At 47.6% G+C, this 22,544-nt stretch overlaps 1 protein-coding gene across 8 annotated transcripts in view; it reads left to right on the top strand.

Moving 5' to 3' along the window:
- The first annotated feature begins 1,497 nt into the window (after positions 1-1,497).
- The window catches only part of PIAS2 (protein inhibitor of activated STAT 2), a 46,338-nt gene continuing 25,291 nt past the window's right edge, over positions 1,498-22,544 (top strand). For 4 of the 8 annotated variants that reach the window (XM_069746903.1, XM_069746947.1, XM_069746930.1 and 1 more), the window contains exons 1-8: positions 1,498-1,599; positions 12,518-12,989; positions 16,875-16,959; positions 18,976-19,026; positions 19,102-19,192; positions 21,354-21,488; positions 21,623-21,728; positions 22,055-22,128. In XM_069746903.1, the coding sequence (XP_069603004.1) occupies positions 1,576-1,599; positions 12,518-12,989; positions 16,875-16,959; positions 18,976-19,026; positions 19,102-19,192; positions 21,354-21,488; positions 21,623-21,728; positions 22,055-22,128 (1,038 nt within the window). In that variant the 5' untranslated portion in view covers positions 1,498-1,575. Of the gene's footprint in view, positions 1,600-12,517; positions 12,990-16,874; positions 16,960-18,975; positions 19,027-19,101; positions 19,193-21,353; positions 21,493-21,622; positions 21,729-22,034; positions 22,129-22,544 lie in introns of all 8 variants that reach the window. The other 4 variants (XM_069746893.1, XM_069746921.1, XM_069746912.1 and 1 more) reach the window with 1 other exon arrangement.

The raw sequence follows: 22,544 nt of genomic DNA, 5'->3' as shown, positions 1-22,544 counted from the left end.
ACATCACCCCCTTCTCCCTCCAGCATGCACATGCAGCCCCATGCAAGTAACATCACCCCCTTCTCCCTCCAGCATGCACATGCAGCCCCATGGAAGCAACATCACCCCTTCTCCCCAGGCAGACCCCCCTCCAGCATGTACATGCAGCCCCATGCAAGTAACATCACCCCCTTCTCCCTCCAGCCTGCACATGCAGCCCCATGGAAGCAACATCACCCCTTCTCCCCAGGCAGACCCCCCTCCAGCATGTACATGCAGCCCCATGCAAGTAACATCACCCCCTTCTCCCTCCAGCATGCACATGCAGCCCCATGCAAGTAACATCACCCCCTTCTCCCTCCAGCATGCACATGCAGCCCCATGCAAACAACATCACCCCTTCTCCCCAGGCAGACCCCCCTCCAGCATGTACATGCAGCCCCATGCAAGTAACATCACCCCCTTCTCCCTCCAGCATGCACATGCAGCCCCATGGAAGCAACATCACCCCTTCTCCCCAGGCAGACCCCCCTCCAGCATGTACATGCAGCCCCATGCAAGTAACATCACCTCCTTCTCCCTCCAGCATGTACATGCAGCCCCATGCAAGTAACATCACCCCCTTCTCCCTCCAGCATGCACATGCAGCCCCATGGAAGCAACATCACCCCTTCTCCCCAGGCAGACCCCCCTCCAGCATGTACATGCAGCCCCATGCAAGTAACATCACCCCCTTCTCCCTCCAGCATGTACATGCAGCCCCATGCAAGTAACATCACCCCCTTCTCCCTCCAGCCTGCACATGCAGCCCCATGGAAGCAACATCACCCCTTCTCCCCAGGCAGACCCCCCTCCAGCATGTACATGCAGCCCCATGCAAGTAACATCACCCCCTTCTCCCTCCAGCATGCACATGCAGCCCCATGCAAGTAACATCACCCCCTTCTCCCTCCAGCATGCACATGCAGCCCCATGCAAACAACATCACCCCTTCTCCCCAGGCAGACCCCCCTCCAGCATGTACATGCAGCCCCATGCAAGTAACATCACCCCCTTCTCCCTCCAGCATGCACATGCAGCCCCATGGAAGCAACATCACCCCTTCTCCCCAGGCAGACCCCCCTCCAGCATGTACATGCAGCCCTATGCAAGTAACATCACCCCCTTCTCCCTCCAGCATGCACATGCAGCCCCATGCAAGCAACATCACCCCTTCTCCCCAGGCAGACCCCCCTCCAGCATGTACATGCAGCCCCATGCAAGTAACATCACCCCCTTCTCCCTCCAGCATGCACATGCAGCCCCATGCAAGTAACATCACCCCTTCTCCCCAGGCAGACCCCCCCTCCAACATGTAAATGCAGCCCCATGCAAGCAACATCACCCTTTCTCCCCAGGCAGACCCCCAGCTCGTGTATGAACATCCACGGCAAGAGAACACTATAAATCCCGGCGCCATGACATCCACAGCTTCCCGGTGTCTGCTCTGTGGAGGAGCAGGCGCCGCCCCTTCTGGTCACATGGCCATGACGTCAGCAGAGGTCATGTAGCCGACTTGAATTTAGCCTCTAGCAGGCAGGATGGTGTGGGGAGAAAATGGCGGATCCCGAGGAATTACGGGTGAGAGCAAATGGTCGCTCCTGAGGGAAGGACGCGTAGGAGGGGGCGTCAGGACTGCGGCATAGGGATTGTTGTCCCAGGCGAGGCTCTGCGGACAACCCTGGTGGGGGTGACAGTGACTGAGGGGGATGGGCAGGGTTGTCAGGCGGGATTCTGTGGTAAATAAATGGAGGATGACTCTGTGGTGACACGGATGACGTTTACACCTGTCCATCTATATAATGGCGCCTGTCAGTCAGTGCGGCTGCTCCGGCCTCTCCTGTCACTGATGATTTTTGGCCCATTTGTGACATGTATTTATACCACCACATGACTGCTGCAGCCAATCACTGGCCTTGAATGTAGCTTCACAGGATGGTGATTGCCTGCAGCGGTCACATCTGTGTTTCACATTAAATATCGATAGACAAACTCCAAACCAGCCCTGCAGCGATGTACGGGATGGCGGCAGGGTTATGGAGACGGCCTCTAAACGTAAAGGAAATAGGAAGGTGTGAAAACGTCATTATTATGTAGGGGGCTGGGTATGGAGCGGGTCCCGGAGCTGCGCCTGCTGCTTACCCGGCCCTGTTATATGGGTGTCCTCATCTGCGCGCTGTTCAGGCCCCTAATTCACGTGATGTGGAGGCACCACGGTAACCAGGGCCACTGATAGTATAATGTCACCCTCTTTTTTTTGGTCCTTTTATGTCTGAGGTAAATACAGGGTAATATAGGGGGTCGTCCTGTGAACCAAAGTGATATCGAATCCCATCAGATAGGTGGTAGGTTACTGATCCTCGGGGGTCTGACTGCTGCGACCCCCAACCATCGGTAAAACAGAACTCTTATCCCTGTCAGTTCACAGGCTCCATTCACTTCCTATCGGTGCAATAGAAATTTATGAAGCGGCCACGCTTGTGTCAAGAGAGCCGCAGCCAGTCTTGGCTTTGTGGTCCGATCTCAAACCGATTTATATGGCCATCTGCATGTGCCCTAACAGGGATCAAAGCTTCCAGTTCTGCTGATCAACGTGACTCCCAGCTGTCATACTCCCTACTGATCTAAAAATTATGTCGCGCCGTTCAGGACGTGATGCTGCAGTAACCGCACGGCGGCGCTGGAGGCAAAGCCCTAGGAAGGAGGACCTGCAGGAAATCAGAGCCAACGCTGCAAAAATGCAGCACGTCCAAGCTGGTGAGGAGACCGTCAGTAACACGGGATCAGGACCATGGATGAGAGCGGTGCTGGACATGAGTCAAGGCGATGGAGGTCTGCGGAGGTGAGCGGCAACGGAGAGGAAGAGACGAGAGCATGGTGAGTGGTGAGTAACAAGCCAGGTGGTCGGTAACAAGCCAGGAGCGTAAGGCCACAAGGAGGAGACAGAAGCCAAGTCACGAACAAGCAAAGAGGTCGGAAGACAGAGAGGACGGAACAGTATCAAATCAGAGAATGAAGGGACAGATCAAGTAACGAACAAAGTCATACACGTGGGAGTCAAGCATACACAGAGAAGTAGGGCAGGGGCACAGGGAAACGGGACAGACACTGCACAGGAAAGCAGAGGATCACGGAGTAACCTAGGTCAGCTGCTCTAGCCGAGGGACCGGAACTAGGCAGAGACAGCACTAAATAGCCGCCCCTGAATCAAAGAGAGGCGGATAAAATTAACCCTGACCTGACCAGGATGGGAAAGAAGCAAACCCCGTCCTGGATCATGACATAACGCTTGTCTTAGTGATAAGCGAACGTTCTCGGGTGTTAACTGAGTGTCTTTGGCATGCTCGAAAAATATGTTTGAGTCCCCGTGGCTGCATGTCTCGTGGCTGTTGGACAGCTACAACACATGCAGGGGTTACCTAACAAACAGGCATTCGCTGCATGTGTTGCAGCTGTCAAATAGCCGCGAGACATACAGCTGCGGGGACATAACCATATTTTATGAGCACGCCAAAGACAATTGGTTAGTATTCGAGCATGTTTGGATAACAACTTATCTGAGCACGTTCGCTCATCCCTACACCTGTCAGCATACCTCTTTTAATTTTACTATATACTGCAATACTGAAGTATAAGGCCGGGATTACACGAGCGAGAAACTCGCACGAGTCTCGCATCTCAATATGCGGCACTGCCGCCGGATCTCGGGACTGGAGCGCTCGGCTGCATAGAAATACATGCAGCCGCATGCTCTGGTCCCGAGTGCCAGTGGCAGTGCAGCGTATTGAGTATGTGTGACTTGTGCGAGTTTCTCGCACGTGTGATCCCGGCCTAACAATTGCAGTTTCAAGCTCCCTAGCCGAAAGAAAAAATAAAATTGAAATGAATTAAAAAAAAAAAAAAAGTTTTAAAACTCTCAAATAAGAAAAAAAATAAATATAACTTAAACTTGGATCCGTCATCAGGACAGAAATGACCCTTTTTGCTTTGCTGATTCCCTGACTATTCCATGGGTGTCTGCTGCTGCCACTAGGAGGCTGACACTATGCACAAAAAAAGTTAGCTCCTCCTCTGCAGTGTACACCCCACCGACTGGCATTCTGAACCTCAGTTTAGCTTAGTGTCAGTAGGAGGTGGACACGGGTCTTTTATTAGACCCATATCTACCTCAATGTGCGTCATTCCCTTTCAGGTTTCCGGAGGGATACAGAGTGAATAGTCACAACTGTAATCCCACAATACGGACTATGAGTACGGTGTGTACTGCCACCCCGTATCCTCATAGATCCGACAGCAGGACCAAGACCGCTAGCACACAAGCGTGCTTAGGAGATCCGGACTGGTCCTAGCTCCCTCAACTGGTGGCTGACGTCACCTCTCATCTCCCAGGGCAGGTCCTTCCTTCCAGTTCACTGGCAGGTGGTGACGACGGACGCCAGCCTTCTCAGCTGGGGTGCAGTATTTCATCACCTGACTGTTCAGGGTCGTTGGTTGGCTCAGGAGTCCTCTCTGCCGATCAATGTCCTCGAGATATGGGCCATCTTTCTGTCCCTTCTTCACTGGGAAAGGATTCTCAGGGGTCTGCCAATTCGAATTCAGACGGACAATGCCACAGTAGTGGCATATGTCAACCACCAGGGGGGACTCGGAGTTCTTTGGCCTTGGCTGAGGTATCCAAGATCCTCCTTTTGGGCAGAGGCAACGGTTCTGGTGATATCCACGGTGCATATCCCCGGCGTGGACAATTGGGCCACCGATTTTCTCAGCCGCGAGGGCCTCGCGGCAGTGGAATGGTCCTTGCATCAGGAGGTCTTCCGTCAGATTTGCCATCGATGGGGGACTCAGTATGTGGACCTCACGGAGTCCCGACTGAACAGGAAGGTCCCTTGGTTTGTCTCCAGGTCCTCTCGCAGTGGGCGTCGATGCTCTGTCCATTCCTTGGTCACAGTTCGTGCTCCCCTATCTATTTCCACCCCTTCCCCTGCTTCCCAAGCTGTTGAAAAAGAGCAAGGCGGAAGGGGTGCCGGTCATTCTGATTGCATCGGATTGGCCCAGGAGATCTTGGTTTGCGGAGATTATCAACCTTTTCGCGGACGCTCCCTGGCGGCTTCCAGACAGACCCGATCTGCTGTCTCAGGGCCCGATCTGCCACCCGAATTCTCGGTCACTCAGTTTGACGACGTGGCTGTTGAGACCCCAGTACTAAGAGCGTCCGGTTTTTCAGATTGGGTGATTCACACTATGATCCAGGGTAGGAAGCCTTCGTCCTCCAGGATTTACTATCGAACCTGGAGGGCCTATTTCCTGTGGTGTGAGACCAATCACGTTTCACCCATGTCTTTTTCTCTTCCCTCTATTTTGGCCTTCCTCCAGGCAGGACTGGATGCGGGTCTTGCCCTTAGTTCTCTAAAGGGCCAGGTTTTTGCGCTCTCCATCCTCTTCCAGAAGACGTTATAATCCTGACCACAGGTCAAGTCCTTCCTTCAGGGAGTAGCCCATGCTGCTCCTCCATACAGGGCTCCTGTGGATTCATAGGATCTCAATCTTGTTCTGTAGGTCCTGAGGGGTTCCCCACTTGAGCCTCTCAGGGAGGTTTCCATGTCATTTCTCTCTTGGAAGGGGTGGCCTTTCTTGTGGCCATCACCTCTATGCGGCGCGTTTCAGAGTTGGCAGCCCTTTCTTGTCGACCTCCTTTCCTGGTTATCCACCAGGACAAGGTGGTCCTGAGGCCTCCGCCTTCCTCCCTTCTGAAGGTGGTATCCAACTTCCACCTCAAGGAGGACATCGTCCTACCTTCTTTTTGTCCAGCTCTGACTCATCCTCTGGAGCGTTCTTTGAACAAGCTAGACCTCGTCAGGGCGGTGAGGATCTACATGGCTAGAATGGCCTCTTTTCAGAAGACGGATTCTCTTTTCGTCATTCCAGATGGCATGCGTAGAGGCCTGCTGGCTTTCCAAGGCGACTATTGCTCGCTGGATCAGAACGGCAATTTTGGAGGCTTACCGGGTCAAGAACAGAGTGCCCCCTCCTGAGGTTAAGGCTCACTCTACCTGGGCAGTCGGCGCCTCCTGGGCGGTGCACCACAGGGCTTCCGCCTTACAGCTTTGCAAAGCAGCAACCTGGTCTTCCTTCCACACGTTCGCCAAATTTTTCAAGGTCCATACCTACGCCTCAGCGGACGCCAGCCTAGGCAGAAGGATCTTGCAGGTGGCAGTGGTGAGTCTTCTGGCCTGATGGAAGTCTGTTTTTCCCTCCCCAGAGACTGCTTTGGGACGTCCCATGGTTCCTGTGTCCCCCAATGAAGCGATAGAGAAAACAGGATTTTTGGTCGCTTACCGTAAAATCTGTTTCTCGGAGCCTTCATTGGGGGACACCGCACCCTTGCATATTGTTCAGTTTCTTGTTGTTCTGTGATTGTTTTCTTCTAATGTTTTCATGCTTAGAGTTTAAATATATGTAGTCTTGCCTTGCGCAGGCATGTACTACGGAGGACAGAGAATGAACTTCAATCCAATATTGCAGCCAGCATGCAGCCAGCGGGTAAGGAAAAGGTGAATCAAACACCTGAAAACTCCGCCCATATGACCGAAAACCGGTCCCGCCAAATTCAGGTGACAGGTTCCCTTTAAAGCTGGATTTGGATACAAAATGATTTCCAAAACTTTAAACATCCCAAGCGATCTTATTGAAATGGAAGGAGTATCATACCACTGCAAATCTACCAAGACCCGGCCGCCCCTCTAAACTTTCATCACAAACAAGGAGAAGACTGATCAGAGATGTAGCCAAGAGGCCCATGATCACTCTGGATGAACTGCAGAGATCTACAGCTGAGGTGGGACAGTCTGTCCATAGGACAACAATCAGTCGTACACTGCACAAATCTGGCCTTTATGGAAGAGTGGCAAGAAGAAAGCCATTTCTCAAAGATATCCATAAAAAGTGTTGTTTAAAGTTTGCAACAAGCCACCTGGGAGACACACCAAACATGTGGAAGAAGGTGCTCTGGTCAGATGAAACCAAAATCGAACTTTTTGACAACAATATCAAACGAAGATGGTTAAAATTGATGGGAAGATGGATGGAGCCAAATGCAGGACCATTCTTGAAGAAAACCTGTTGGAGTCTGCAAAAGACCTGAGACTGGGACGGAGATTTGTCTTCCAACAAGACAATGATCCCAAACATAAAGCAAAATCTACAAAGGAACTGTTCACAAATAAACGTATCCAGGTGTTAGAATGGCCAAGTCAGAGTCCAGACCTCAATCCAACTGAGAATCTGTGGAAAGAGCTGAAAACTGCTGTTCACAAACGATCTCCATCCACCTCACTGAGCTCCAGCTGTTTGCCAAGGAAGATTGGGCAAGAATTTCAGTCTCTCCATGTACAAAACTGATAGAGACATACCCCAAGAGACTGCAGCTGTAATCAAAGCAAAAGGTGGCGCAACAAAGTATTAAGATAAATGGGCCGAATAATATTGCACGCCCCACTTTTCAGTTTTTGAATTTCCACAAAAATTTTAAATCCATAAATTTCGTTCAACTTCACAATTGTGTTCCACTTGTTGTTGATTCTTCACCAACAATTTACATTTGGTATCTTTATGTTTGAAGCATGATATGTGGGAAAAGGTAGAAAAGTTCCAGGGGGCTGAATACTTTTGCAAGGCACTGTAATTACCTTGTAATGATTTAATTTCCTGTTCTGTCCAGATGTCACCGTATCCCAGAGTTCCAAGTGGAGTAAGTTCACCGAGCACCATATTGGGACACCCAAGTGATGGGTGTCTCAATATGGAAACTGCTGCTGGCACCAACCTATTGCGTGGTACCACCAGTGGAACACCGTCGCACCATGCACGTGCATGCACACACACACTCTATACGCCGTTTGCACCACACACACTCACATTCACACACTCACATTTTCACCCACATTCATACTCACAATCACACTCACATTCACACTCACATTCACACTCTCACACACACTCACACATTCACACTCATACTCACACACTCACATTCACACTCTCACACTGTCGAAGGGGAAGTGCCCCAAAATGTATATCTTTACATAGAGATGTGTTTAGTGATATAATCCTGCCATGTGTTCCACATGAGGCCCCCTCCTCCATCTTGCTCCATGTGCTGGCATTCAGGATTGAAGTGATGTACCTTTACCAGTGGACAATAGACTTGTGACCTCATCCCTACATACCTGGGGCAGAACACACCCCTTTTTGGCTGGACATAAAAAGGACAACAAATGTTCTTGGAGCCCTCTCTTTTGTATTGCCTGCAATGATGATGGACTCACATGGCTTAAGTATACTCTGTATCCCCCTTTCTTACTAGGCCCTGTAACTTCTTAGGCCTTAGGATAGATGAGCTATAGATGGGAGGGCTGATATTGTATGTGCGATTTGGGTAATCTGGCAGTTAATTGTGGGTTTTTATATTGTGGTGATATTGTTGTGATATTACTGTACATTGTGGGTTTTTACTGTGTGATACTGTTGGGATAGCACTGTATACTGGAGTGCTATTACTGTATCAGAGTTGTAATATCTGTATATCTGTATATATTTATAGCTGCTAGCTTGGGTATAACTATATATGTATGTTATAGACTGCAGACTTGTGTGTGTGTGTGTGTGTGTGTGTAATAAATATCCTTTATTGTTACACTGTTTTGTCTCAGTTAGTATATAGTATAAGGAAAAGATATCTTTGAGGCGTATTTAGTGGATATTAATTATTAATAGTAAAGTTTGGCGATAATAGTTAATATCGGACCTCAAAAGAGGTGTAAGGAGAGTTCCTCCTTTGGTAACTATAAGTTTAGTAATTTGTGGAGGAAAAACCTATCCTTTTACACACACACTCACGCAGCCTCTTGCGCGGTACCACCAGCGGAACACCGTCACGAACACGCCGCCGCCGGGATCAGCTGAATGATTCACTGACCGCCGCCATCTTTGTACAGGAGGAGCGCATGCGCAGTTTTAATGTGACCGCCACTATCTGTCTCCACAAAGATGGCGGCGTTCTGATTTACTGCGCCTGTGTGAATTACGCGCAGGTGCAGTGAATCATTCGGCTGATCCCGGCGGCAGATGCGCGACCTGTCTACAGGCAGAGGAAGCCGGTCACATTAAAGGGGTTTTCCCACAAACGAAAGTTCATTTTAAAAATTGTCTGTGTCTGACCGTGTACGGAACATACCACATCTCCTGGGCAGGGGAGGAAGCAAAAGACAATACTGACATTACAGGAGGGGATCACAGTGGATTCATTTTGTGAGGTAAAATATTTCACTGACTGTTTTTAAACAATATTTTATCTCACAGAATGTATCCTCTGCCATCTCCTTCTGTAATGTCAGTATTGTCTTTGAGGGGAGAACACAGCACAGGAAGGAGCGAGACAGCAGACAAGGGGGATAGCACATGGGGTAGACGGGTCAAAGAAGAGAGCACAGACGGGAGAAGTCAGCGCATGGGGAAAGAGAGAGTGGAACAGGTGGGTGAGCACATGGGGGAGAGATTCTCAACGCTGCAAAGCCTGCCCCCATCCTGACATTACCGCCATCCCGATGCGATAGCAACCGTACCTCCATCTACTGTAGTCTTTAGTAAAAGGGATTCCTTTTGAGCATTAGTCTACCTATTATTAAATGCACTAGTAGGTGGCAGTATACTATTGGATTTTTTTTCTTTATAATAGGAATATAACATTACAATCTTTTTTTAGTGATTTAAAGAGTATTTAATTAAATTAGTTTGCTGTACTATGTGACAATTAAGTTTCCTTTGATTTTTCATGGCAATATAGCCCGAATTGCTTGTTCTTCCTTTTTATGCACTTTACTTCCTATTTACCCGACTATATAGCTACTGTCAATCTAGGTAAATATATTGTATTTAAAGTGTCTTGAGATTCTATACATCTCATATGCATATTTTTGGTCAATATTTTTAGACTCCTGAGTGGACATGACACATTATAGAATTATATACATAAAAATCATGTTGCGTTAATTCCCGTTGTTTTTCCACCAATCATGTATGGCCATGCCACGTGATGCATCTGTATGCACCACCTCATAGTCTTTTTATGCAGGGCTGTTTAGTTGCTAAGCCAAACCACTGACTCAGACTTCTAAATTTCCCAGTCTTCCGACTTCACAGCACTGCCTTACTACAGAGCCTGTAGATAAAGTGCAGCACAGATTCATCTCAACTAAAAGCCTAGATCCTTACATCAGGAATCGAGCAGACATTTATAGGACATTTTATACCGATTCAGACTCCACCAAAATGGACACCAACTCCACAGCCCTGTGAAGTTTTTTTTATGTGTTGTTTATTGTCATAGGAAATCTTAAAAATCCTTGTGGTCCCTCATATCCCCTCATCCGTTTTTTATTTTCTCTTAACATTTATCATGAGGAGACAGGAGCCAGCACTCCAAGCTGCCTTTATGTAAAATGCAATGTACAAAGGGATGTGAAGCAGCTTAATTAACATGCAAGGATTCCTCTTTGTGCCCAGGTGACTGAAGAGGATATGTATTGTCCACAGACAGACAAGAAAAAGTCTTATTTGATTAAGAGTGGATTAAAAAAAAAAAAAACAATTCTGCAATCCTTCATTTTAATTTTATTGTCAAAGCTCATTATACAGTAAAAATGAACATATTTCTCACACACTAAGAAACCTGCTCTAAGCTATAGTGGGGGCGTGTTCTTTTCTTTGTGTTGCTCCTGCAGGCTTATGATTGGTCAGAGTCATACAGGGAGAAGAAGTACACTCCCACAGTGAAAACTGTCTAATAACACCCACTTGGACTTGAAAAAAGGTGCAAAATACTTTCATTGCTAATATCTCCGTAACAGAGAGTTAAAAATAAAAATGTTTTATTCTGCTCTGCCGCCAATACTGTATTATATCCTGTGTCCAATTCAAAATGAAAAAAAAAAAAATGGTGAAAGGTCCTTTTTTAACATTGCAGAATTAAAAGATTAATTAAAAACAATGCCAGAATTGCTGTTTTTGCTCATTCAGCCTTCTGCAAAAGAAAATTTACGATATTGACCTGTCAGGTGACACGTTCTCTTTAACCCCTTCATGACCGGGGGATTTTTCGTTTTTCCGTGTTCGTTTTTCGCTCCCCTCCTTCCCAGAGCCATAACTTTTTTATTTTTCCGTCAATTTGGCCATGTGAGGGCTTATTTTTTGCGGGACGAGTTGTACTTTTGAACGACATCATTGGTTTTAGCATGTCGTGTACTAGAAAACGGGAAAAAAAATCCAAGTGCGGTGAAATTGCAAAAAAAGTGCAATCCCACATTGGTTTTTTGTTTGGCTTTTTTGCTAGGTTCACTAAATGCTAAAAATGACCTGCCATTATGATTCTCCAGGTCATTACGAGTTCATAGACACCTAACATGACTAGGTTATTTTTTATCTAAGTGGTGAAAAAAAATTCCAAACTTTGCTAAAAAAAAAAAAAAAAAATAAATAAATTGCGCCATTTTCCGATACTCGTAGCGTCTCCATTTTTCATGATCTGAGGTCGGTTGAGGGCTTATTTTTTGCGTGCCGAGATGACTTTTTTAATGATAGCATTTTGGTGCAGATACGTTCTTTTGATCGCCCGTTATTGCATTTTAATGCAATGTCGCGGCGACCAAAAAAACGTAATTCTGGCGTTTCGAATTTTTTTCCCGCTACGCTGTTTAGCGATCAGGTTAATACTTTTTTTTAATTGATAGATCGGGCGATTCTGAGCGCGGCGATACCAAATATGCGTAGATTTGATATTTTTTTATTGATTTATTTTGATTGGGGCGAAAGGGGGGTGATTTAAACTTTTATGTTTTTTTTATTTTTTTCACATTTTTTTAAACTTTTTTTCTTAACTTTTGCCATGCTTCAATAGCCTCCATGGGAGGCTAGAAGCTGGCACAGCACTATCGGCTCTGCTACATAACAGCGATCTGCTGATCGCTGCTATGTAGCAGAAATGGAGGTGCGCTGTGAGCGCCGACCACAGGGTGGCGCTCACAGCCACCGCTCATCAGTAACCATAGAGGTCTCTGGGACCTCTATGGCTACAATATACAAGCATCGCCGACCCCCGATCATGTGACGGGGGTCGGCGATGACGTCATTTCCGGCCGCCCGGCCGGAAGCGGTAGTTAAATGCCGCTGTCTGCGTTTGACAGCGGCATTTAACTAGTTAATAGGTGCGGGCAGATCGCGATTCTGCCCGCACCTATTGCGGGCACATGTCAGCTGTTCAAACCAGCTGACATGTCCCGGCTTTGATGCGGGCTCACCGCGGAGCCCTGCATCAAAGCAGGGGAGCCGGCATCGGACGGTATAGTACGTCCGATGCCGGTAAGGGGTTAAGTTTCTGTGGTATCACCATATTCTTTGTTTCTTTGCGCTATTTCTGTATATTAACTACATATTTTTTTGCATTCAGAACATGGTTTCCAGTTTTCGAGTGTCGGAACTCCAAGTTCTTTTGGGCTTTGCTGGCCGCAACAAAAGCGGGCGCAAACACGACCTCCTCATGAGAGCCCTCCACTTACTGAAGAACGGATGCAGTCCCGCTGTTCAGATTAAAATCAAAGAGTTGTACCGGAGAAGGTTTCCTCGTAACTTAGAAGCAGGTCCAGGTCTCTCTTCCATCAGATCTAATGTCTTCAACTTGGATAGCAACTCATCAGTAGATTCAGATCTGGCTTTGGCTGGAATCCACTCCTTACCCTCCACATCTGTAGCTACACACTCCCCTGCATCCCCACTTGGCACAGTGCTACTACAGGACACCAAGCCACACTTTGACTTACAGCAACTTTCGCCACCAATCCCACCTGTCCATCCAGATGTCCATCTCCGAAGTCTTCCTTTCTATGATGTACTTGATGTCCTCATCAAACCAACGAGTCTGGGTAAGGCTGATTTGATTCATCTGACATTTATGGTCCACGTATGGTATGTGATGCACAGACCAGTCATAGGTCTCCAGACCCAAACTCAACAGCTTCACAAACAAGTAGGTTGAGTTTGGGTTAGGAGACCCACAGCTGATCTGGACATCGCAGGCTGTAATCATACCCAAATGTGAAATCATAATAATTTGCTAGTCTCCGTAAAGTGGAGTTGGTTAAACTTCTGTTGTAACAGGAAAAGTCCTATGACATTTATGTAAATCACATCTACATAACTTGCTTGTACTAACAGTTAGATTGCAAAAATCAGACCGGAACGTTAAAGAATCCAGAGCAGACAAATTGTTCTTTTTCTTGTCATGTGAGACTTTTTAGACAGTCACAAAGCAAATAATCCAGCTTATTCTTTGGTTAAAAAAAAAAAAAAGGAATACTCTGAAACATGAATATAAGTGTGGGTGCTGTGTACCCTAATGAAGGTTATGAGAAAGTGATTTTTCAGTAAGCCTAAAAATCCTATATTCTGGGGCACTTCTATAGGAGACACAGGAAACCATGGGATTTCCCAAAGCAGTCCCTAGGGCAGGAAATATGTAGGAATATGTAATGCAAATCCCTCAAGTAGTGATCCAAATGACTGACACTTGCAGCACTTTTCTGCTCAGACTCAAATCTGTGGAGGCGATAGTGTGAACCTTGAAGAATCTTTAGAAAGTGTAGACGGAGGACCCATCAGCAGCGTTACAAAGCTGCAACATCGAGGCCTGTTGGCGGAAAGTCCAGAAGCCCCCATTGCCCAGAGGTTTGAGGCTTGATCCCTGGTATGGGCGCTTTGTTTTTGGATTTATAAGCTTCAAAATGGCAGACCAAAACCAGCAGGCAATGTTCGCCAAAAGGAGTAGAGAGACCTTGACGAGGTCGTCATAGAATGAAAAACGGAATGTGAAAGTCTGAAAAAGGCTGTTACCGACAGGTAGTGACACACCGCTCTGACCAAATCCAAATGGTGTAAGGATTCCTCTGCTGGATAAGAAAGAAAAGTAGGCCAAAGTGAAGGCAGAATGATGTTTTCATTAAGGTGGAAGGAAGAAACCACGGGAACAAATGAAGGTGCCAGATCCAAAACCTGATGACGGACAAGAAAAACAGGGCAGCAAGACTGAACCGCAAGTTCTGATACTTGCCTGATGGAAGTGATATCAATCAGGAGCACCACCTTCCAGGAAACTGAGGATTTCTCTATAAGGTTAGAGGGAAGGAAGAAAGTTCTATTTGTTAAAGGGGGTATCTGGTCCAAAAAGCTAAGTCTGCAGTCACTCTGTGTGAATGCAGACTTATGAATTCCTCCAGCACAAGCACTGTGTGCCTCGGGGATTTGTGGTTTCTGAGCCAGGACCAGCGGGTATGTATTAGTTATGCATACTTCTGGCCAGAGCCCGATTAGTGGGCACAGCCTTACTACATACACTTGTATTGAGCGAAGCCGTGCCCTGTCTAGTGAAGCGGACTTCCAGTGGATGTGGCCGACTATCGGGTGCGACCATGCTCAATGCAAGTGTAAGGAGCGAGGCTGCTCGAGCTGGGATGAGTAGTTATGGGAAATGGGAGGATAAGGGCCTCTGAAAGGAAGAGAGTGCTAGAGGAACAAGCGGACATAAGTGAGTCAAATGGCTCAAAGAACCATCAATACTGGTAACAAAAGTATAACTGGGTATGAGCTGTCAGGGGAGGGGGGGGGTTGGGTTTTGTTGGGATTGTTGGGGGCTTGGAAAATGTTAAAATTTTGCAAAATACTGGAAAATGCATAAATTGTATTGTTCACATTTGCTTTCAATAAAAAACTATTTAAACAAAAAAAAAAAAGGAGCGAGGCTGCACCCACTAGTAAGGCTCTGGCCAGGAATATGTATAACGCATATGTACCCACTGGTTCTGGCTCAGAAACCGGCGAATTCCTGCAGTGCACAGTACGTGACTTAGACTTAGAGTGACTGCAGACTTATCATTTTGGACTGGAGAACCCCTTTAAGAAGAAAGAAAGCAACAAAGGCACTTGACACTTCACCACTTTGTCCAGCTGAAGGACGAGAAAAAGAGAGGGGCAGAACAGAGCCCTGACTTCTGATACTCACCTGAGGGAAGAGAGCAATCAGGAACGCCACTTTCCAAGAAAGCCAAAGTTGGCAAATGCTTTGGATTGGTTCAAAGGGATGACAGTAATGCATTAAGCATCAGGTTAAGGCCTCAGGGATTCAAGGAAGGCCGGTAAGTAGGAACAGAGTGAGTCAGATCATGAAGAAAAATCTAGGATCCCCTCTATGGCTGCCACCATCTTGCCTAAAATGCTCGTGCGAAAGGTGAGCTGGACTGCTAAGAGATTGGTTGTCAGTTTGTAAAGTTAACATTTTTGTCCTCTGGAAGAAAAACCTTTGATTGAACAGTGTTGAAAAGCATTTCCAAGAAGATGATGTGCTGAGCAGGGATCAGCTAAATATAAGAAAAAAACTGATGAAGGTACAGAAAGGGGAAAAAAAACAGGGAGCAAATACCACTGAAAATGTGGTCCTGGATCTAGCACAATGCAGTAGGATATGGAAGAAGATCTCCTCGCCTGTCCTACAGAGGCTTGATCCACCCATGGTCCGAATCTTCGACTTGGTCTTCCCTCCATGCAACACGCCATGCTTTGGTGGTTGAGGCAGGTAGAAGACTAAGGGCAATGATCGTCCGCACCAATACCTGAATGCTGACTGTGTTAGGAGAAGAAAAGGTCCGACCATCCACATGGGAGAGGATACAACCTGAGCCCTGGCAGAACTGTACTCGGTCTTTTGAGTCAGGAAAACAGAGCGTCCCATTCCCCTGTCCATTCCCCGCTGTTACACTATCTAGAAGAGACCAGAGAAGAACATTAGAGACAATAATAAATACACCTTTGGCAGAAAACAGTCTGGAGACTCCAGACCCATGTCTGCCTCCTAAGTGACACTAAAGGTACCGTCACACAGTGGCACTTTGATCGCTAGGACGGCACGATCCGTGACGTTCCAGCGATATCGTTACGATCTCGCTGTGTCTGACACGCTACTGCGATCAGGGACCCCACTGAGAATCGTACGTCGTAGCAGATCGTTTGAAACTTTCTTTCGTCGCTGGATCTCCCGCTGACATCGCTGAATCGGCGTGTGTGACGCCGATTCAGCGATGTCTTCACTGGTAACCAGGGTAAACATCGGGTTACTAAGCGCAGGGCCGCGCTTAGTAACCCGATGTTTACCCTGGTTACCAGCGTAAACGTTAAAAAAACAAACACTACATACTTGCCTTCAGTTGTCTGTCCCCGGCGCTCTGCTTCTCTGCACTCCTCCTGCATCCTGTGTCAGCGCCGGCCAGCCGGAAAGCAGAGCGGTGACGTCACCGCTCTGCTTTCCGGCTGACCGGCGCTGACAGTGCAGAGGAAAGCAGAGCGCCGGAGGACAGACAGCTGAAGGTAAGTTTACCTTGTTTTTTTTAACGTTTACGCTGGTAACCAGGGTAAGCATCGGGTTACTAAGCGCGGCCCTGCGCTTAGTAACCCGATGTTTACCCTGGTTACCGGGGACCTCGGGATCGTTGGTCGCTGGAGAGCTGTCTGTGTGACAGTTCTCCAGCGACCACACAGCAACGCTGCAGCGATCGACATCGTTGTCGTTATCGCTGCAGCGTCGCTTAGTGTGACGGTACCCTAAGCTAATAGGCTGCTTTTTGACTTTTTTTGTTAAAGTTGTAATTTTTAGTGGCAGCAGCGTACACCCGTGATTTCGTGTTTCCCCCAATTAAGCACCTGATGAATATTATTTAACAGCATTAGTGCTAGGCATTGATACATATGTCTGTTTCTTCCAGTTCAGAACAGTTTGCAGCGGTTTCAAGAGAAATTCTTTATCTTTGCATTGACACCTCAGCAAGTGCGTGAAATCTGCATCTCCAGGTGAAATGTTTTCCATAATTATTTTCTCCTTCTTTCTGTGATGCTCGTCTGCTTAGATGCAGATGACGTAAGGAAGTGCACAGACGACGATAGACTATGTGGTTTCTGCTTCCTAGGTATTGTAAGGAAGGACAGTATGATTAATGCCGCCTAGCCCTAGATGGCCAGAGCTGATCTCTAATCTGACACTGCTTTTGGTCCATGACATTACAAATTGTAAAAGGGCTACTGAGTTTACGATTAACTGCAAATGATTGTATGCAACGAGCTCCATCATTACTGATGGCCTATCCTTAGCAGCAATGTACAAGGTTTGTGTAGATGTCATCTTTACACAATGCATTTATCTTGGAGTCCCTGCCCTAGTCGGACGGCTTGTGGGATTGTCCAGGATTACAAAAACATGGCTGCTTTCTTTCAGAAACTGCGCCACCGATGAATCTGGGCTGTGATTGGTATTGCATCTATGCTCCATCCACCTCGGTTTTGCAACTTGCTTCTATTGAACACAACCCATGGTCAGGGGTGGAGCAGCCATGTTTTTCCAATCCTGGACAACCCCAATAATAATGTACAAATGCAATAAAAATTACGGGCTTGACACTAAGTGATTAAGTGATTAGCTGACCGCCGCGCCTCTTACTTCTGGCACTAGCTGACCACTGCGACTCTCACCCATGACACTAGGTGACTTGCTGGCCACTGCGCCTCTCACCCCTGGCACTAGCTGACCACTTTCTCCTCTCACCCTGGCACTGGCTGACCACTGCGCCTCTCGCCCCAGGCACTAGCTGACCACTTTCTCCTCTCACCCTGGCACTGGCTGACCACTGCGCCTCTCACCCCTGGCACTAGCTGACCACTTTCTCCTCTCACCCAGGCACTGGCTGGCCACTGCACCTCTCACCCCTGGCACTAGCTGATCACTGCACCTCTCACCCTGGCACTGGCTGACCACTGCTCCTCTCGCCCCAGGCACTAGCTGACCACTTTCTCCTCTCACCCAGGCACTGGCTGACCACTCCGCCTCTCGCCCCAGGCACTAGCTGACCACTTTCTCCTCTCACCCTGGCACTGGCTGACCACTGCGCCTCTCACCCCTGGCACTAGCTGATCACTGCACCTCTCACCCTGGCACTGGCTGACCACTGCGCCTCTCACCCCTGGCACTAGCTGACCACTTTCTCCTCTCACCCAGGCACTGGCTGGCCACTGCGCCTCTCACCCCTGGCACTAGCTGATCACTGCACCTCTCACCCTGGCAGTGGCTGACCACTGCTCCTCTCGCCCCAGGCACTAGCTGACCACTTTCTCCTCTCACCCAGGCACTGGCTGACCACTCCGCCTCTCGCCCCAGGCACTAGCTGACCACTTTCTCCTCTCACCCTGGCACTGGCTGACCACTGCGCCTCTCACCCAGGCACTGGCTGACCACTGCTCCTCTCGCCCCAGGCACTAGCTGACCACTGCGCCTCTCACCCAGGCACTGGCTGACCACTGCGCCTCTCACCCCTGGCACCAACTGACCACTGCGCCTCTCACCCAGGCACTGGCTGACCACTGCGCCTCTCACCCAGGCACTGGCTGACCACTGCGCCTCTCACCCAGGCACTGGCTGACCACTGCGCCTCTCACCCAGGCACTGGCTGACCACTGCTCCTCTCGCCCCAGGCACTAGCTGACCACTGCGCCTCTCACCCAGGCACTGGCTGACCACTGCGCCTCTCACCCCTGGCACTGGCTGACCACTGCGCCTCTCACCCCTGGCACTGGCTGACCACTGCGCCTCTTACCCCTGGCACTGGCTGACCACTGCACCTCTCATTCCTGGCACTCGGGTGTTTTGGTTGTTTTGCATGGTGCCCGTTCATGTGAAGCTTTTTGTTTGCGTTGCCTCATAGAAAGGAGTCCCGAATGTATAGGATGGGGTAATTCTGACTGTACAGGAGGGGGTATCGTGTTTGTGTATGTCTGAGCATCCAGGAAAACTTGTGTTCTTCTCCTTTCTGTTCAAAGGGATTATATGCCAGGGGGACGGAGAGACTATACAGTGCAAGTTCAGCTGAGGTAAGGCCAGTTTGGCTATCCTAGAAAACGTTTGTCGTCCATGAAGACTGACTGATCTTTATGCTCTCTGTCCAGGTTGTGCTTAGCAGAGACAAGTTGTCCTCAGGAGGATAACTATCCCAGCAGCCTTTGTATTAAAGTTAATGGGAAGCTATTTCCATTGCCGGTAAGTTATTGACGTACACTTTTGCTTATATTAAGTGTTGGTGATCACATTGTTTAGTTTGTAAATCCGATCCTCCAGTATCGCAAGATCTCCGCTTGCTGTCATTGCATAGGAACGTTCTCTGTTTATTATCAGTGCAAACAAAAAACGTGTCCTGCTCATGTGATGGGGTTATTCACAATTCCTGACATTTAATCCTAGTAGACATTTCCTCTCTTATGTCAGTAGGATCACTGCTCAAAAAGTGAAGGGAAGTTTTACACATCACAGAATAATCCTCGGGAATATTCATCTGTCCAGTTAGGAATCAGGTGCGATTGTGAATCCCTGCCGCCGGCTTTGGTGCTAATGAAAGTGACAACAGGAGCACTGGAGAGGAGAACGCAAGATGACCTCCAGAAAGGAAGTGGTGCAGGCGGTGGCTACAGAGAATTACTCTCTCCTTATCCTTCCCAATTATCTTTCTCTCATTTTGTGTTTTGTTGTTTTTGTCACTACTAGTAGCATAAGGCGGTACCTCCAGCCCATTCAGGCCGCACAGGTAGTCCAACTCCTCCAGGCTGGAACATCCATATGTAGCATGGGACCCACAGCACCAAAATTGCCATATCCGCCATTGACACCCCGTTCTTTTCTCAGATGAAAGCAAGCACGTGACAGAAGCGAAAGACCCTGGAGACGTTCTGGTGCCTGCAACGTTATCCAACATGGTTGGTTTGGTGGTGGATCAGCGATATAGGGGGAAGAATATTTTTGGAGGGTCCCTCAAACCTCCATTCGATAACAAACAGTACCCTCTCTGCCTGCTATTAGATGTCGGGTGAAATCTTCAGAGCCATGGTGCAGGCAGTTTCTGGATGACAAAGGCATTGATGCCAGGGACTGCCCTCATGTTCTCCCGACCTGAATCCAGTTGAAAACCTTTGGGACATTTATGATTCAGTGCGTTTGACGCCATCAAGTAGCGCCACCGACTGTACAGGAGGTCACTGATGCTCTGACGTGGGTCTGGGAGGAAATTCCTCTGAACACCATCCCCCATCTCATCAGAACCATGCCCAGACATTGTGGGAGAGCACAAAGGCCGTACACACTTCTGAGTCACATTATTATGAGCGCCTGTGATGAAATTCACGCAGATCAGATCGGCTTGTGATTTCAGTTTTTTACTTTGATTTTCACAGTGATTTGGAATCCAGCCCTCAAATCATTTTACCACCTTGGTTTCCATCCACCGTTGTTACATCCATTTTGTCCTCAACAACTTCCACAATTTATATAAAGAAAAGTTTACAACTTGAATCTTTCACTAGCGAGATCCGATGTGTATTTTACGTGATTTTCATGTTCCCTTCATTTTCTTTGAGCAGCGTGTATTTACTTTTCTATCTTTCATTATATGGTCAATAATACTGTAGCATTCACGTCAACCCTTTACCCACCGCACACAGCTTTCTTTTTTACACTATCATTTTTTTCCTCCCCTATTTCCTGGAGTCTTTTTTTTCTCATCTGTTTTGCTGTACAGGGGCTGTGAAAACATGATGCAAAAAACCAAATTCTGTCATGGTTTCTGAGATTTTGGAGTTTTTGTGTTAACACCGTTCATTGAATAGAAAAAATAGCAGAAATGTCACATGTATACAGCTTGTTAAATAATTCAGAACTTAGTACAAACAATTTAGGGGTTTTTTTTGCCCATTTTTTTTGGGGTGGTGGGGGAGATCAGACTACTACTGACACAGTGATAACAATTTTTCAGCCCCACCCCCCCTATATTTTCGGTCTTCAGGTATCATTCACCTGTCCCATTTTATTGGGAGGCGCAGGAATACAGCCCTTCACTGTACCCCTAATACACCTTTTGGAGGCAGCCACAAAAAGGGCCTTAAATCTACCAATAATCTTTTTTAAGAAGCTGTTTTAGGAGCCTGGTATGGGCATCCTGTTCCAGGCATAGTAGAGACTTAGCTGCCTAATGCCATCCGAGCTCTTGCTCCAACAGCCGAGATCAGAGAATTCTCCGATACCCAGGCTTTTAACTCCGGCGCTGTAGAAAATTTGTATTTGTCGTCCTTTTATTTCAGAGTCTTGTGACTTGTTGCCTTGGCTGGTGTATTCTATGTACTTTAGTAATGATTTTTGTCCTTTGCTATTTCAGGGTTGTGCTCCACCTCCAAAAAATGGTGTCGAACAGAAACGACCCGGACGCCCGCTAAACATCACCGCTCTTGTTCGCCTGTCGTCTGCTGTCCCAAACCAAGTGTCTATCTCCTGGGCTTCAGAGATTGGAAAGGTGGGTGAGTTCTTAGCAGCGTTACTCACAAATTTGGATGGTCGTGATCTGTATGAACGCTATAGGGGTTTTTATGTCAAACGCGCATTTTAAACATCTAGTTCTTCTAAAACGAGTGCCTTTATTTGCTGTAGAATTACTCAATGTCTGTGTACCTGGTCCGACAGCTGACATCAACGGTGTTATTACAAAAGCTAAAGATGAAAGGCATCAGGAATCCAGATCACTCCAGGGCACTGAGTAAGTGTATGCGCATCATATCGACTCCCAAATCTTCTGTCCCCTCTCCGCTGCTGCCTTGTTAGTCATTGCTTAACTCTACTTGTCCGCTACTTCTTTGAAAGTCTATCAAACAGATTCCAGCCTAGATCTGTTCTCTATCTATCTTTATCCCTTATCCTTTGGTGCGGCACCACGTGCTCCAGTCAAGCTCCCAGTTCTGTATAGGGAAGGGAGAGGGGGATTCAGGGATTTAGTGAGGTCCCCAGCAGTCAGACATTTATCACCTGTCCTGTAGATTTATGATTAATGGCAATTCTATTTTAGTTTTTCTTTGGACTTTTTAGTAAAGGAGAAGCTAACTGCGGACCCAGACAGTGAGATTGCCACCACTAGCCTGCGCGTTTCATTGATGTGCCCCGTAAGTAGCGCTGTGCAGTAAGTATACCTCTTATTATACCCATTCCAGTTATGTGTCTAGTGATCATTTTTCCTGCACAGCAAATTACTCAGCATGTTAAGTTTACAGCGCTGGATGGTTATTAAGTTCCCAGGGCTAGTAATAATTTTTTGAGAGCTATTGTGAATTGCACTTTACTCATATGTTAAAATGAACACCTAAAAGTCTTTGTTTCCCCCAGTTCCATATTCAGTATAGACAACTCTGTTATTTTGAATATTTCCCTCCTCTCGACATGCGACGTACACTCGAGTATGGGAGCTAAACTCACTACATACAGGGCATTACCGGTTGTGTTGTACGGTCAACCCTTGGCTCTAACAGCAGCAATCGGAGCTAGCGCCGTTCGCCGATGATAACTTGGATGCCAACATCAG

This window comes from Ranitomeya imitator, chromosome 1, assembly GCF_032444005.1.
Source record: "Ranitomeya imitator isolate aRanImi1 chromosome 1, aRanImi1.pri, whole genome shotgun sequence".
Taxonomy (NCBI): Eukaryota; Metazoa; Chordata; class Amphibia; order Anura; family Dendrobatidae; genus Ranitomeya; species Ranitomeya imitator.
The sequence above is the reverse complement of the archived record's forward strand: the minus strand, read 5'-3'. Positions and strand labels throughout refer to the sequence as shown.